Source organism: Rhinoraja longicauda, chromosome 5, assembly GCF_053455715.1.
Source record: "Rhinoraja longicauda isolate Sanriku21f chromosome 5, sRhiLon1.1, whole genome shotgun sequence".
Taxonomy (NCBI): domain Eukaryota; kingdom Metazoa; phylum Chordata; class Chondrichthyes; order Rajiformes; family Arhynchobatidae; genus Rhinoraja; species Rhinoraja longicauda.
Genome location: NC_135957.1, coordinates 22,763,541 through 22,775,246, shown reverse-complemented (window position 1 = coordinate 22,775,246; position 11,706 = coordinate 22,763,541). Strand labels below are relative to the sequence as shown.

The window sequence follows — 11,706 nt, the reverse complement described above, 5'->3', positions numbered from 1 at the left end:
AGAAACATCCATCACAGTGAGTCTCCTCATGTCGGTAGTGGCAAGAAGAGTGCATGGTCACATGGTGGCAATCGTTGATTATAGAAGATAACACAAAATGCTGGAGTAAATCAGCGGGTCAGACAACATCTCTGGAGAAATGGAATAGGTGTCGTTTTGGGTCGAGACCCTTCTTCAGACTGAAGAAGATATGAAGAAGGGTCTCGACCTGAAATGTCACCTATTCCTTCTCTCCAGAGATGCTGCCTGACCTGCTGAGTTACTCCAGTATTTGGTGTCTTCTTTTGTTAGTGTGCTAAAGTGAGTTTAGAGTTGCAATTATCAGGGATCAAGGATACCTTAATTAGTAATCTGGTGCCAAGTGTAACTAGAGGGAGGAAGTGGAACTGAAAGCAGGCAGTAGGAGAAGCACAAGCAGCTCTGAGGCATACAGACATTGTTGGTAGGGCGCACCAAGGGATTGGAGCTTAGGGTTCAGCACAGGGAAACCAGTGTGAGTAAGGCAGGTCCAACAGAGAGGAGGAAATTGGTTGTAGAGAAGGTACATTGTCAGGAGGAAGCAGTGAGATGTATAAGGGCAGTAACTCAGGTTAAGCAGGGACAGTGGATGAACTGGGAAAGTGTATGGAGCTGTGAGTTGTAGTTGATGAACAGCAGCCTGATGTGTGTGTTTCTCTTACCCAGATGGTCCAGAGCAATGTGGAGAGCCAATAAAATAGCATCTGCTGTTGACCTGTTGTGGCATTAGGTAAATTGAATTGGATCCAGATCATTTCTGAGCCAGGAGTTGATTTGCACCATAATGAACATTTCAATGCACTTCTTTAAGATGAACATAAGTGATAACAGATGGTAAATATTGAGGCAGGTCACCATGCTTTTCTCAGGCACAGATGGAACAGATTCAAGCAGGTGGGAAACAGGCCACGGAAGCAAAAAGTTGAAGATGTCCTTGACTACTCCCGCCAGTGGGTCTGCACAGATCTTTAGTTTTTGTATACCATCTGGATCAGATAATTTTCATGAATTCACCCTCTTAAACGATGTTCTGGCAGCAGCCTTAGAAATCGACATCACAAGGTTATCATGTGGGGGCTCATATAGGTGTGTCATTGGTCTCCCTTTCAAAGTGTGCATGAAAGACATTGAGCTCATGTGTAAGCGATGTGTTATTGCCACTTATACTATCCTGTTTCACTTGTGGAAAATGATAGAATGCAAGATGAGGGGGTGATCTTATAGAAGTGTATACAATCATAAGAGAAATAGATAGTGTAAATGCACAGAATCTTTTACCCAGAGTAGAGGAAGCAGTGGAAGGGGGAACGGATAGTCGGAAGAGGGATTCCCACCCAAAATGTTATCTGTCCATTCCTTCCACAGATGATGCCAGACCCGCTGAGTTCCTCCAGCACTTTGCAGCATCTGTGGAGGGAATGGACAGTCTGAAGAGGGGTCCCCGACCTGAAACGTTGCCTGTCCATTCCCTCATAAGACACTGCCTGGCGCGCTGGATTCCTCCGGTAGTTTGTGTCTTGATTTAAGGTGAGAGAGGAAAGATGTAATAGGAATCTGAGGGGCAACGTTTTCACATGGAGGATGGGGGGTGTATGGTAACACAAAATGCTGGAGTAACTCAGCGGGTATATGGAATTAGTTGCCAGAGGAGGTAGTTGAGGTAGGTACTATAACTGCATTTAAGTATAAGACAATAACTGCAGATGCTGGTACAAATCGAAGGTATTTATTCACAAAATGCTGGAGTAACTCAGCAGGTCAGGCACAATCTCAGGAGAGAAGGAATGGGTGACGTTTCGGGTCGAGACCCTTCTTCAGACATGTCAGGGGGGCGGGACAAAGGAAGGATATAGTTGGAGACAGGAAGATAGAGGGAGATCTGGGAAGGGGGAGGGGAAGAGAGGGACAGAGGAACTATCTAAGAGGGAGAAGTCGATGTTCATACCACTGGGCCAAAGTGCCCGTTTCCGTGCTATATGATTCAATGACTCTAAATACACACGTCTCACCAGACTGCCCGGCCCAGATTCAAAACCTGCGGGGGACAAACCGGTGTCGGGGGGTTGGTTGCTTCATTCCGAGGGGATATTTCTGCTAACACTCACTAAACTGTTTACCACCTCTAAAATTCTCCACTCCCCTGACTAACTCCAACCTCTCCCCTCCTGAACGTGCAGCCCTCCACTCACTCCGCAACAACCCGGATTTAATCATTAAACCCGCTGACAAGGGAGGGGCTGTGGTAGTCTGGCGTGCTGACCTCTACCGGACCGAGGCCAGACGACAACTATCAGACACCTCTTCCTACCTATCTCTGGACCATGACCCCACCGATAAACACCAGACCTTTATCAGCAGCACCATCACTGACCTCATCATCTCTGGCGATCTACCCCCCAGTGCCTCCAATCTCATAGTTCCCCAGCCCCGCACGGCCCGATTCTACCTCCTACCCAAAATCCACAAACATAACTGTCCCGGCAGACCCATTGTCTCTGCCTGCTCATGCCCCACCGAACTTATCTCTACCTACCTCGACTCCATCCTATCCCCCCTGGTTAAATCCCTCCCCACCTACGTCCAAGACACCTCACACGCTCTCCATTTCCTGGATAACTTCCGGTTCCCAGGCCCCCACTCCCTCATCTTCACCATGGATGTCCAGTCACTCTACACTTCCACCCCCCACAAGGATGGTCTCGAAGCCCTCCGTTTCTTCCTCGACCGTAGAACCAGCCAATCCCCATCGACCAACACTCTCCTCCGCCTAGCAGAGCTGGTTCTTACCCTCAACAACTTCTCCTTTGACTCCTCCCACTTCCTCCAAAACAGAGGCGTAGCTATGGGCACTCGCATGGGCCCTAGCTACGCCTGCCTCTTTGTCGGGTACGTCGAACAATCCCTGTTCCAGACGTACACTGGCCCCATCCCCGAACTCTACCTCTGCTACATCGACGATTGCATTGGTGCTACCTCTTGCACCCATGCAGAACTCACTGACTTCATACACTTCACCTCCAATTTCCATCCTGCCCTTAAATATACCTGGACTATCTCTGACATCTCCCTCCCGTTTCTGGACCTCACCATCTCCATCACAGGAGACAGACTAGTGACGGACATTTACTACAAACCCACCGACTCGCACAGCTATCTGGACTACACTTCTTCCCACCCGGTCCCCTGCAAAAAGTCTATCCCCTACTCCCAATTCCTCCATCTACGCCGCATCTGCGCCCGGGATGAGGTGTTTCACACTAGGGCTTCCGAGATGTCCTCGTTCTTCAGAAAACGGGGCTTCCCCTCCTCCATTATAGATGAGGCTCTCACTAGGGTCTCTTCTACATCCCGCAGCTCCGCTCTTGCTCCCCCTCCCCCACTCGCAACAAGGACAGAATCCCCCTCGTTCTCACCTTTCACCCCACCAGCCAGCGGATCCAACATATCATCCACCAACATTTCCGTCACCTACAACGGGACCCCACCACTGGCCATATCTTCCCATCCCCTCCCCTCTCTGCGTTCCGCAGAGACCGTTCCCTCCGTAACTCCCTGGTTCACTCATCCCTTCCTACCCAAACCACCCCAACCCCGGGCACTTTCCCCTGCAACCGCACGAGATGCAACACCTGTCCCTTTACCTCCCCCCTCAACTCCATCCAAGGACCCAAACAGTCTTTCCAGGTGAGACAAAGGTTCACCTGCACCTCCTCCAACCTCATCTATTGCATCCGCTGCTCTAGATGTCAACTTATTTACATCGGCGAAACCAAGCGCAGGCTCGGCGATCGCTTCGCTGAACACCTGCGCTCGGTCCGCATTAACAAAACTGATCTCCCGGTGGCCGAGCACTTTAACTCCCCCTCCCATTCCCAGTCTGACCTTTCTGTCATGGGCCTCCTCCAGTGCCATAGTGAGGCCCGCCGGAAATTGGAGGAGCAGCACCTCATATTTCGCCTGGGCAGTTTGCAGCCCGGTGGTATGAACGTCGACTTCTCCAACTTTAGATAGCTCCTCTGTCCTTCCCTTCCCCTCCTCCTTCCCAGATCTCCCTCTATCGAATAAGGGAAAAGACATTGTGGCCTTCCATCACAGTGAGGAGAGGACTGGAGGAGACTCACTGTGATGGATGTTTTCTTGATGGATGTTTCTTTTGTGTGTTTTGGGGGTTGTGTAATTTTAATGCCTATTTTGATGCTTTTGTTGTTGGACTGTGGGTGACTGAATTTCGTCCAATTTGGATGACAATAAAGCTATCTTGAATCTTGAATCTTCCTGTCTCCACCTATATCCTTCAGTCTGAAGAAGGGTCTCGACCTGAAACGTCACCCATTCCTTCTCTCCCGAGATGCTGCCTGGCCTGCTGAGTTACTCCAGCATTTTGTGAATAAATCGATTTGTACCAGCATCTGCAGTTATTTTCTTATACCACCTCTAATATGGTCACCAGACGTCTCCCCTCTGTGTAAAAACAGGAACGTATGTGATTATTAATACTAAAGGAAAACGGCTAACTGCGAAACGTAAAAGCAAATGAGCGTGTATGGGTGGCGGGCAGTGAATTCTCCTTTCCTTGCATTGAGACCAATACGCCAATACGCAGGACAACAAATGGTGACTTCAGATGCAAACAATAAACAAAGCGCTGGGGGAACTCAGTCTGTCAGGCAGCATCTGTGGAGGGAACGGATAGTCGGAAGAGGGATTCCCACCCAAAATGTTATCTGTCCATTCCTTCCACAGATGATGCCTGACCCGCTGAGTTCCTCCAGCACTTTGCAGCATCTGTGGAGGGAATGGACAGTCTGAAGAGGGGTCCCCGACCTGAAACGTTGCCTGTCCATTCCCTCCTAAGACACTGCCTGACGCGCAGGGTTGCTCCGGTACTTTGTGTCTTTGATCGAGATTCCAGCACCTGTAGTTCCTTGTGTTTCCACTCCTCCAACACTTTGTGCTTTGCACAATATTGCAGCACCCGCAGTTCCTTGTGCGTCTCCTCTCCTCGAGCACTTTGTGCCTTGCTCAAGATTTCTGTACCCGCAGTTCCTTGTGCGTCTCCTCTCCTCGAGCACTTTGTGCCTTGCTCAATATTGCAGCACCCGCAGTTCCTTGTGCGTCTCCTCTCCTCCGGCGCATGGTTGTTTGCAGTATGGGACTACAAGTCCCGGCGTGCTGCGCGCGGGTCGCCCCCTGCCGCGGCTGGAGTGAGTGAGTGAGTGCGCGCGTGCGCAGTGCGATCCGGTGGCGCTGTCCTCCCCGCGCGGTGCTGGTCGAGCGGCTGAAGCCGCAGGTTGCGCGCGGCCGCCGCCATCGCCAACCGCCACCCCCCACCTCCCACCCACCGTCGCCATCGCCATCTCCATCGCCATCCTCCCTCTCGCCGCGGATCCGGCCACCGCCGCCATCCTCCCCAGCACCGCGGCCATCCTCCATCCCTCCACGGCCGCCGCCACCCCCCCCTCTCGCCGCGGCCCCGGCCTCCCTCTGCCACCATCCTTCCTCCCACCTTCCCACCGCGGCCCCGGCCTCCGCCGCCGCCGCCACCCTTCCTCCCACCTTCCCACCGCGGCCCCGGCCGCCGCCGCATGGCTGACATGGAAGACGAGCTCAAGTGCCCAGTGTGCGGCGCCTTCTACCGCGACCCCATCATCCTGCCGTGCTCGCACAACGTGTGCCTGCCGTGTGCCCGCACCATCCTGGTGCAGACGCCCGAGGCCGAGCCGCTCTCGCCGCAGGGCCGCCCGCCCGCCTCGGCCTCCGCCTCCGACTACGATTACCTGGACGTGGACAAGCTGAGCGTGTACAGCGAGGCGGACAGCGGCTACGGCTCCTACACCAGCTTCGCGCCGCCCATCCCCAGCCAGAAGTCGCCCAACGGGGTGAGGGTGTTCCCGCCGGCCCCGGCGCCGCCGCCGCCGCTCCGCCACGCCAGCCTGACCTGCCCGCAGTGCCACCGCAGCGCGCTGCTGGAGGAGCGCGGCCTCCGCGGCTTCGCCAGGAACCGCCTGCTGGAGGCCATCGTCAGCCGCTACCAGCAGAGCCGCGCCGTGACCGCCCGCTGCCAGCTGTGCGAGCGCAACCCGCAGGAGGCTGCCGTCGTGTGTGAGCAGTGCGACGTCTTCTACTGCGAGCCCTGCCAGAGGCGCTGCCACCCGGCCCGCGGGCCGCTGGCCAAGCACCGGCTCCTGCCGCCCGCCCAAGGCCGCGCCGCCGGCAAGCTAGGGCCTCGCAAGCACTCCACTTGCGCCGAGCACGAACTGGAAAACCACAGTATGTACTGCGCCAACTGCAAGATACCCGTCTGCTACCAGTGCCTGGAAGAGGGCAAGCACAGCAAGCACGAAGTGAAGGCACTCGGAGCCATGTGGAAACAGCATAAGGTAGGAGGTGGCGTGGGAATTCTTATGAGAGGACCCCTTCAACACCAGGAGGAGTTAGTGGTGTTGGAAGGATAGGAAAATAACTGCAGATGCTGGTACAAATCGAATGTATTTATTCACAAAATGCTGGTCAGGCAGCATCTCTCAGGAGAGAAGGAATGAGTGATGTTTCGGGTCAAGGCCCTTCTTCAGACTGAAGTTGTGTTGTTGGAAAGCTGGCTGGTGGCATTCACTAAGGAGAACAAAAGGTTAGGAACAAAAAAAAGACCCTTTGCACTTAACAGATGGTTAGAACATGGATAACGGAGCAATTCAATAAATCTAATTCTATTCTCGGTTGGTAATCAGTCCTGTAATTATTATCTCTCGGTGGTTGGTTTTGAACACAAGCTGGTTGGCTTAGCTTCTCAACTTTGACAGTTGAGCTTAACTGTGGGGGACATACTATTTGATGCCTGGCTGCAGTTTACGTGGGGGCTAGGTTTATCAACATCGGCTTTGCTTTATCTGTGACATTTTGAGAACACGGCAAATGAATTAAAATACATTCCTCTCCCAAACTCGTGTCGATGCTTCCTTGCCCGCATTTTTTGATTAGACACGTTGAAGCCGGACAATGACCAAACTGGTCAATCAACTGTAACCATGCATCTGGAGGATTAGGCAAACTATATACCAATCGTGGAAAGAATTTATTCAATGAACTGTTGAGTGCATGGGCTCAGCTGGTCAGATATTATGTTGAAACTATTCGAATAATTTGGGTCTGGCTGCTGTATTCTCCCTGAAGGCAGGAACTCACTTGCGATCTCTTCACGGAGACACTAACAGGAGAAGAGATTCTCATCGGCTTCCTAGCAGCATTTGCCTTCAAAGTCTATCGGGGTTAAAAAATAAAATTTCAAAAGTTTCAATATAAAGACAGAGCCAGTGCCTTTCAAAACAAGCACAGGTATGGGATATCAGTCCAATTAGCGCTGATGCTGAGAACTCCGGTCATCTTATAGGATTCATTCTGATCTATCAAAGATGGATCAATGAGTAATAGTAACTGTTCAGCTCAGAAATGCAAATTATTTTCAATATATTGTGGCAAAATGCATAACCTTCTAACTTGGGTAAGCATCTTATCAATAAATCAAAATCATTGTCGGCACGGTAGCGCAGCGGTAGAGTTGCTGCTTTACAGCGAATGCAGCGCCGGAGACTCAGGTTCGATCCTGACTACGGGTGCTGCACTGTAAGGAGTTTGTACGTTCTCCCCGTGACCTGCGTGGGTTTTCTCCGAGATCTTCGGTTTCCTCCCACACTCCAAAGACGTACAGGTATGTAGGTTAATTGGCTGGGTAAATGTAAAAATTGTCCCTAGTGGGTGTAGGATAGTGTTAATGTGCGGGGATCACTGGGCGGCACGGACTTGGAGGGCTGAAAAGGCCTGTTTCCGGCTGTATATATATGATATGATATGATATGATTGTCCTGCTCTTTGAATATCATTTGAATGATAGAGAAAAAATCATTAATGAAGTAACTGGACATGTTTTGGAGACGGGGTGATTGGCTTGCAACAATCATACTGTCATCTATTCCTTCTCTCCAGAGATGCTGCTTGGCCCGCTGAATTATGCCAGCTTTTTGTATCTATCTTTGGTTTAAACCAGCAATGGCAGTTCTTTCCTACACAACCATAACCATCTTCCTTGGTATGATCCCAATCAAAAGAGCTTTCTCTTAGATCCCCATTAACGTAGGTTTAACCAGGGTCCTTTGATGCTAGACTCAGTCAAATGCTGCATTGATGTTGAGAGCAGTCACTCTCACTGTAGCACTGATATTCTGCTCTTTCATCCATGTTTGGACAATGGCTTTAATGAGATCCCGAGCTGAGTTATCCTGACGAAACCTAAAATGATCACTGGCACCTAATTGCCAATGACATTCCTGCTGTTGATTGAAATTAGATAGATGGTGCAGGCATTGGTGAGATTGAATTAGTCCTACTTTCTGGATGATTTTCCATTTTTACTGCTCCACTGTAAAATCTCCTAAAAGAATGTCTACTTTGAAGAAGTTCTCCTCTCTCTCTCTTACGGGATTTCAGTGAGACCCTCTTTAACTGCTTCCCCCTGTGATATCAGCTGCTCTCCTGCTGTTCGGCCATGTCGATCAATCTGAAGAAAGGTCCTGATCTGAAACGTCGCCTGTCCATTCCCTCCACAGATGATGCCGTATCCCACTGAGCTTCTCCAACATTTTGTGTTTTAGTCAGCTAGTAGTAAATTGTTCTTGAGAAAGCAATGGTGAGTGCCATCTTGAACTGCTGCACTTCTTCTGCTGCAGTTATTCTCGTAATGCTGCTGGGAGAGAGTTCCAGGATTTTGACACAGTGATGGTGATGAAACAGTGGGATATTTCCAAATCAGACTGGTGTGTGACTTGAAGAAGAATTGCAGCTCAAAATGTTTCTCTGCACCTGCTACTCTTGTTCTTCTAGGTGGTAGAAATTACAAGATTATCTGGGAGATTATCTCAAAATAGCCTGGACTAGTAAATGCGGTGCATTTTTGCAGATGACACATACTACAGCTTCTGTGCACTGATGGTGGAGGGAATTAATATTTCAGGTGGTTGATAAGGTACAATGGGCTGCTTTGCCTTGGATGGTGTTGAGAGTTATTATTTTTTTAGAACATTTTGAGAGTTATTATTTTTGTACTTGTCCAGGCAAGTGAAGAGCATTCCATTGTGCTTCTGATACCTTTGCAATAATAGAAAATGTTGTGGGTATCAGGGTGTATCACTTGCAGCCTCTGACCTTCTCATAGAGCTGCAAGGTTCAGTTGAATTTATCATCAATGGATGTGCCCACAATATTGATATAGGGTCTGACGAAGGGTCTCGACCCGAAACGTCACCCATTCCATCTCTCCCGAGATGCTGCTTGACCCACTGAGTTATTCCAGCATTTTGTGTCTACCTTCGATTTAAAACAGCATCTGCAGTTTTATTTCCTTCCCAGGATATTGATGTTAGGGAATTGCCAGTGATAGTTGATTGATTGATTCAAGGAAAGATACAGCATGGAAATAGGTCCATCAGCCCACCGAGTCCACTACAACCATCGATTAATAATTCACACTAGTTCTAGTGTTTTTGCATCCACTCCCTATGCACCAGGGGCAATTTACAGAGCCAATTAATTTACGTACCCACACATCTTTGAGATGTGGGAGGAAACTGGAACACCCAGAGGAAACCCATGCAGTCACAAGGAGTATTTTCAGACTCCACACAGACAGTGCCCGAGGTCAGGATCGAACCCAGGCCTTTTGTGCGGGGAGGCAGCAGCTCCACTAGCTGTGCCACTGTGCTGCCAAAATGTCATTGAATATGAAGGGTAGATAGTGAGACTCCTGTTGGAGATGATCATTGCCCTCCACTTCTGTGGCGTGAATGTTGTCTATGTCTCGGAGGACTTCACATGGTCCAATTTCCACATTTCGGAGGACCTCACATGGTCCAATTTCCACATTTCGGAGGACCTCACATGGTCCAATAACACTGCTGCGCTGGTCAAGAAGGCACAGCAACGACTGTTCTACCTAAGAACACTGAAAAAGTTTGGTCTACCCCAACAGCTGCTGATGACATTCTACCGCTGCACCATAGAGAGCATCCTAACACATGACATCTCTGTGTGGTATCTCAGCTGCACGGAGACAGAGAGGAAAGCTCTTCAGTGGGTAGTCCATAGAGCTCAGAGGACCATCGGAACACAGCTACCAGCCTTGGAGGGCATCTACAACACACGATGCCTCAGAAAAGCCACCAGCATCCACAAAGACTCTTCACACCCCTGCAACAGTGTTCGAACTTCTACCATCGGGCAGACGATACAAGGCCTTCTACGCCCGCACCTCCAGACTCAGGAACAGCTTCATCCCCAGGGCCATAGCTGCTATGAACCGGTCCTGCTGAGCCGGATGGTCACATCGCACAGTGAACCGGCACAGATCTACTGCATTTTATTCTGTTTAAAACTGTTCTAATTTGTTTCATTGGGCTGTATAAATGAATACTGACTAGCTAATTAATTTATTGCATCGTATGGGAGGCGCATTCCCAATCTCGTTGTACCCCTGTACAATGACAATAAAGATGTATTGTATTGTCTCGCTACATGTGGGTATGAGCTGTTTCAGTTACTGAGGATTTAGGATTGTAATTGAAAATAGCACAATCGGTGAACCTCCATACTTATTCCTTTCATAAAGTCAGGATACTGAAGCCAATGAAGATCGTTGGGCCTAGATCACTGTCCTTTGCATTCCCTGCAGTGATGTCCTAAAATTGGGCTTATTGAACTTTGACAACCATAGACATCCTCTTTTGTACGAAGTATGAGTCCAACCACTGGAGTATTTCTCCTTTGATGCCCTGTGTTATCAGGGCGCCTAGTTGCCATTTTCAGTCAAATGCATCTTCAATGTCAAGGCCAGTCACTCTCGCCTTGCCTCAGGCGGTTTGGTCTAGAGCTGTGATAAAGTCTGGAATTGAATGGTTCTGATGAAACCTAAGCTGGGCATCAGTGAATTGATTATCAATAACTGAACTGCTTAATAGCATTGTCAATGATGGCCACCATCACTTTGCTGATTGAGAACAGACTGTTAGATGTCAATAGCCTGATTGTATTTGGCCTGATTATTTTAAACAGGATGCACTTGGGCAATTTTCTCAAATGTAAGGTTGTAACTATGTTGGAACAGCTTAACTTGACTCCCTGCTTATTCCAGAGGACATGTCTTCTTTACCACATCTCGGATGTGATTTACTCTCTTAGCCTTTGCTGAATCCAGTGATTCCAACCGTTTCTTGATATCACTTCGAGCAAATCAAATTGGCTGGAGAGTGGCTTCTTTGTTCAGGATCCTAGAAAACTGAGGTGGATCGTCTATTCAGCACTTCTGGCTGAATAAGCCTGTGAATACTTCAGCATTTCTTTAGTACTCACATGCTGGGTCCCTCCATTGTTGAGGATGTGATTGCGTTTGGAATTTTCTCCCATTATGTGCGTAATTGTCCATCATCATTCATGGCCAGATGTGGTGGGTGACTGCAAGGTTTCAATCTGGCCCTCGGCTGGGAAGATGCTATTGTTGCAGCTCTGCTGAAGTAGCTGGGCTGAAAGCATGAATAGTTCTGGAACTCATCCTTGGCATTGAAGCCTGAATGTTGTCAAGCCCTAGGGCCTCTGGTTTCAAGTGTAGCTTGATGAAATGTGGAACATATTAAATTGACTGAGAGC

The 11,706-nt window shown here is 49.4% G+C and overlaps 1 protein-coding gene across 2 annotated transcripts in view; it reads left to right on the top strand.

Annotated features, from left to right (window-relative positions):
• Positions 1-5,269: 5,269 nt before the first annotated feature.
• trim67 (tripartite motif containing 67) overlaps positions 5,270-11,706 on the top strand; it is a 40,054-nt gene continuing 33,617 nt past the window's right edge. For both annotated transcript variants that reach the window (XM_078399074.1, XM_078399073.1), the window contains exon 1: positions 5,270-6,398. In XM_078399074.1, the coding sequence (XP_078255200.1) occupies positions 5,604-6,398 (795 nt within the window). In that variant the 5' untranslated portion in view covers positions 5,270-5,603. The remainder of the gene's footprint in view (positions 6,399-11,706) is intronic.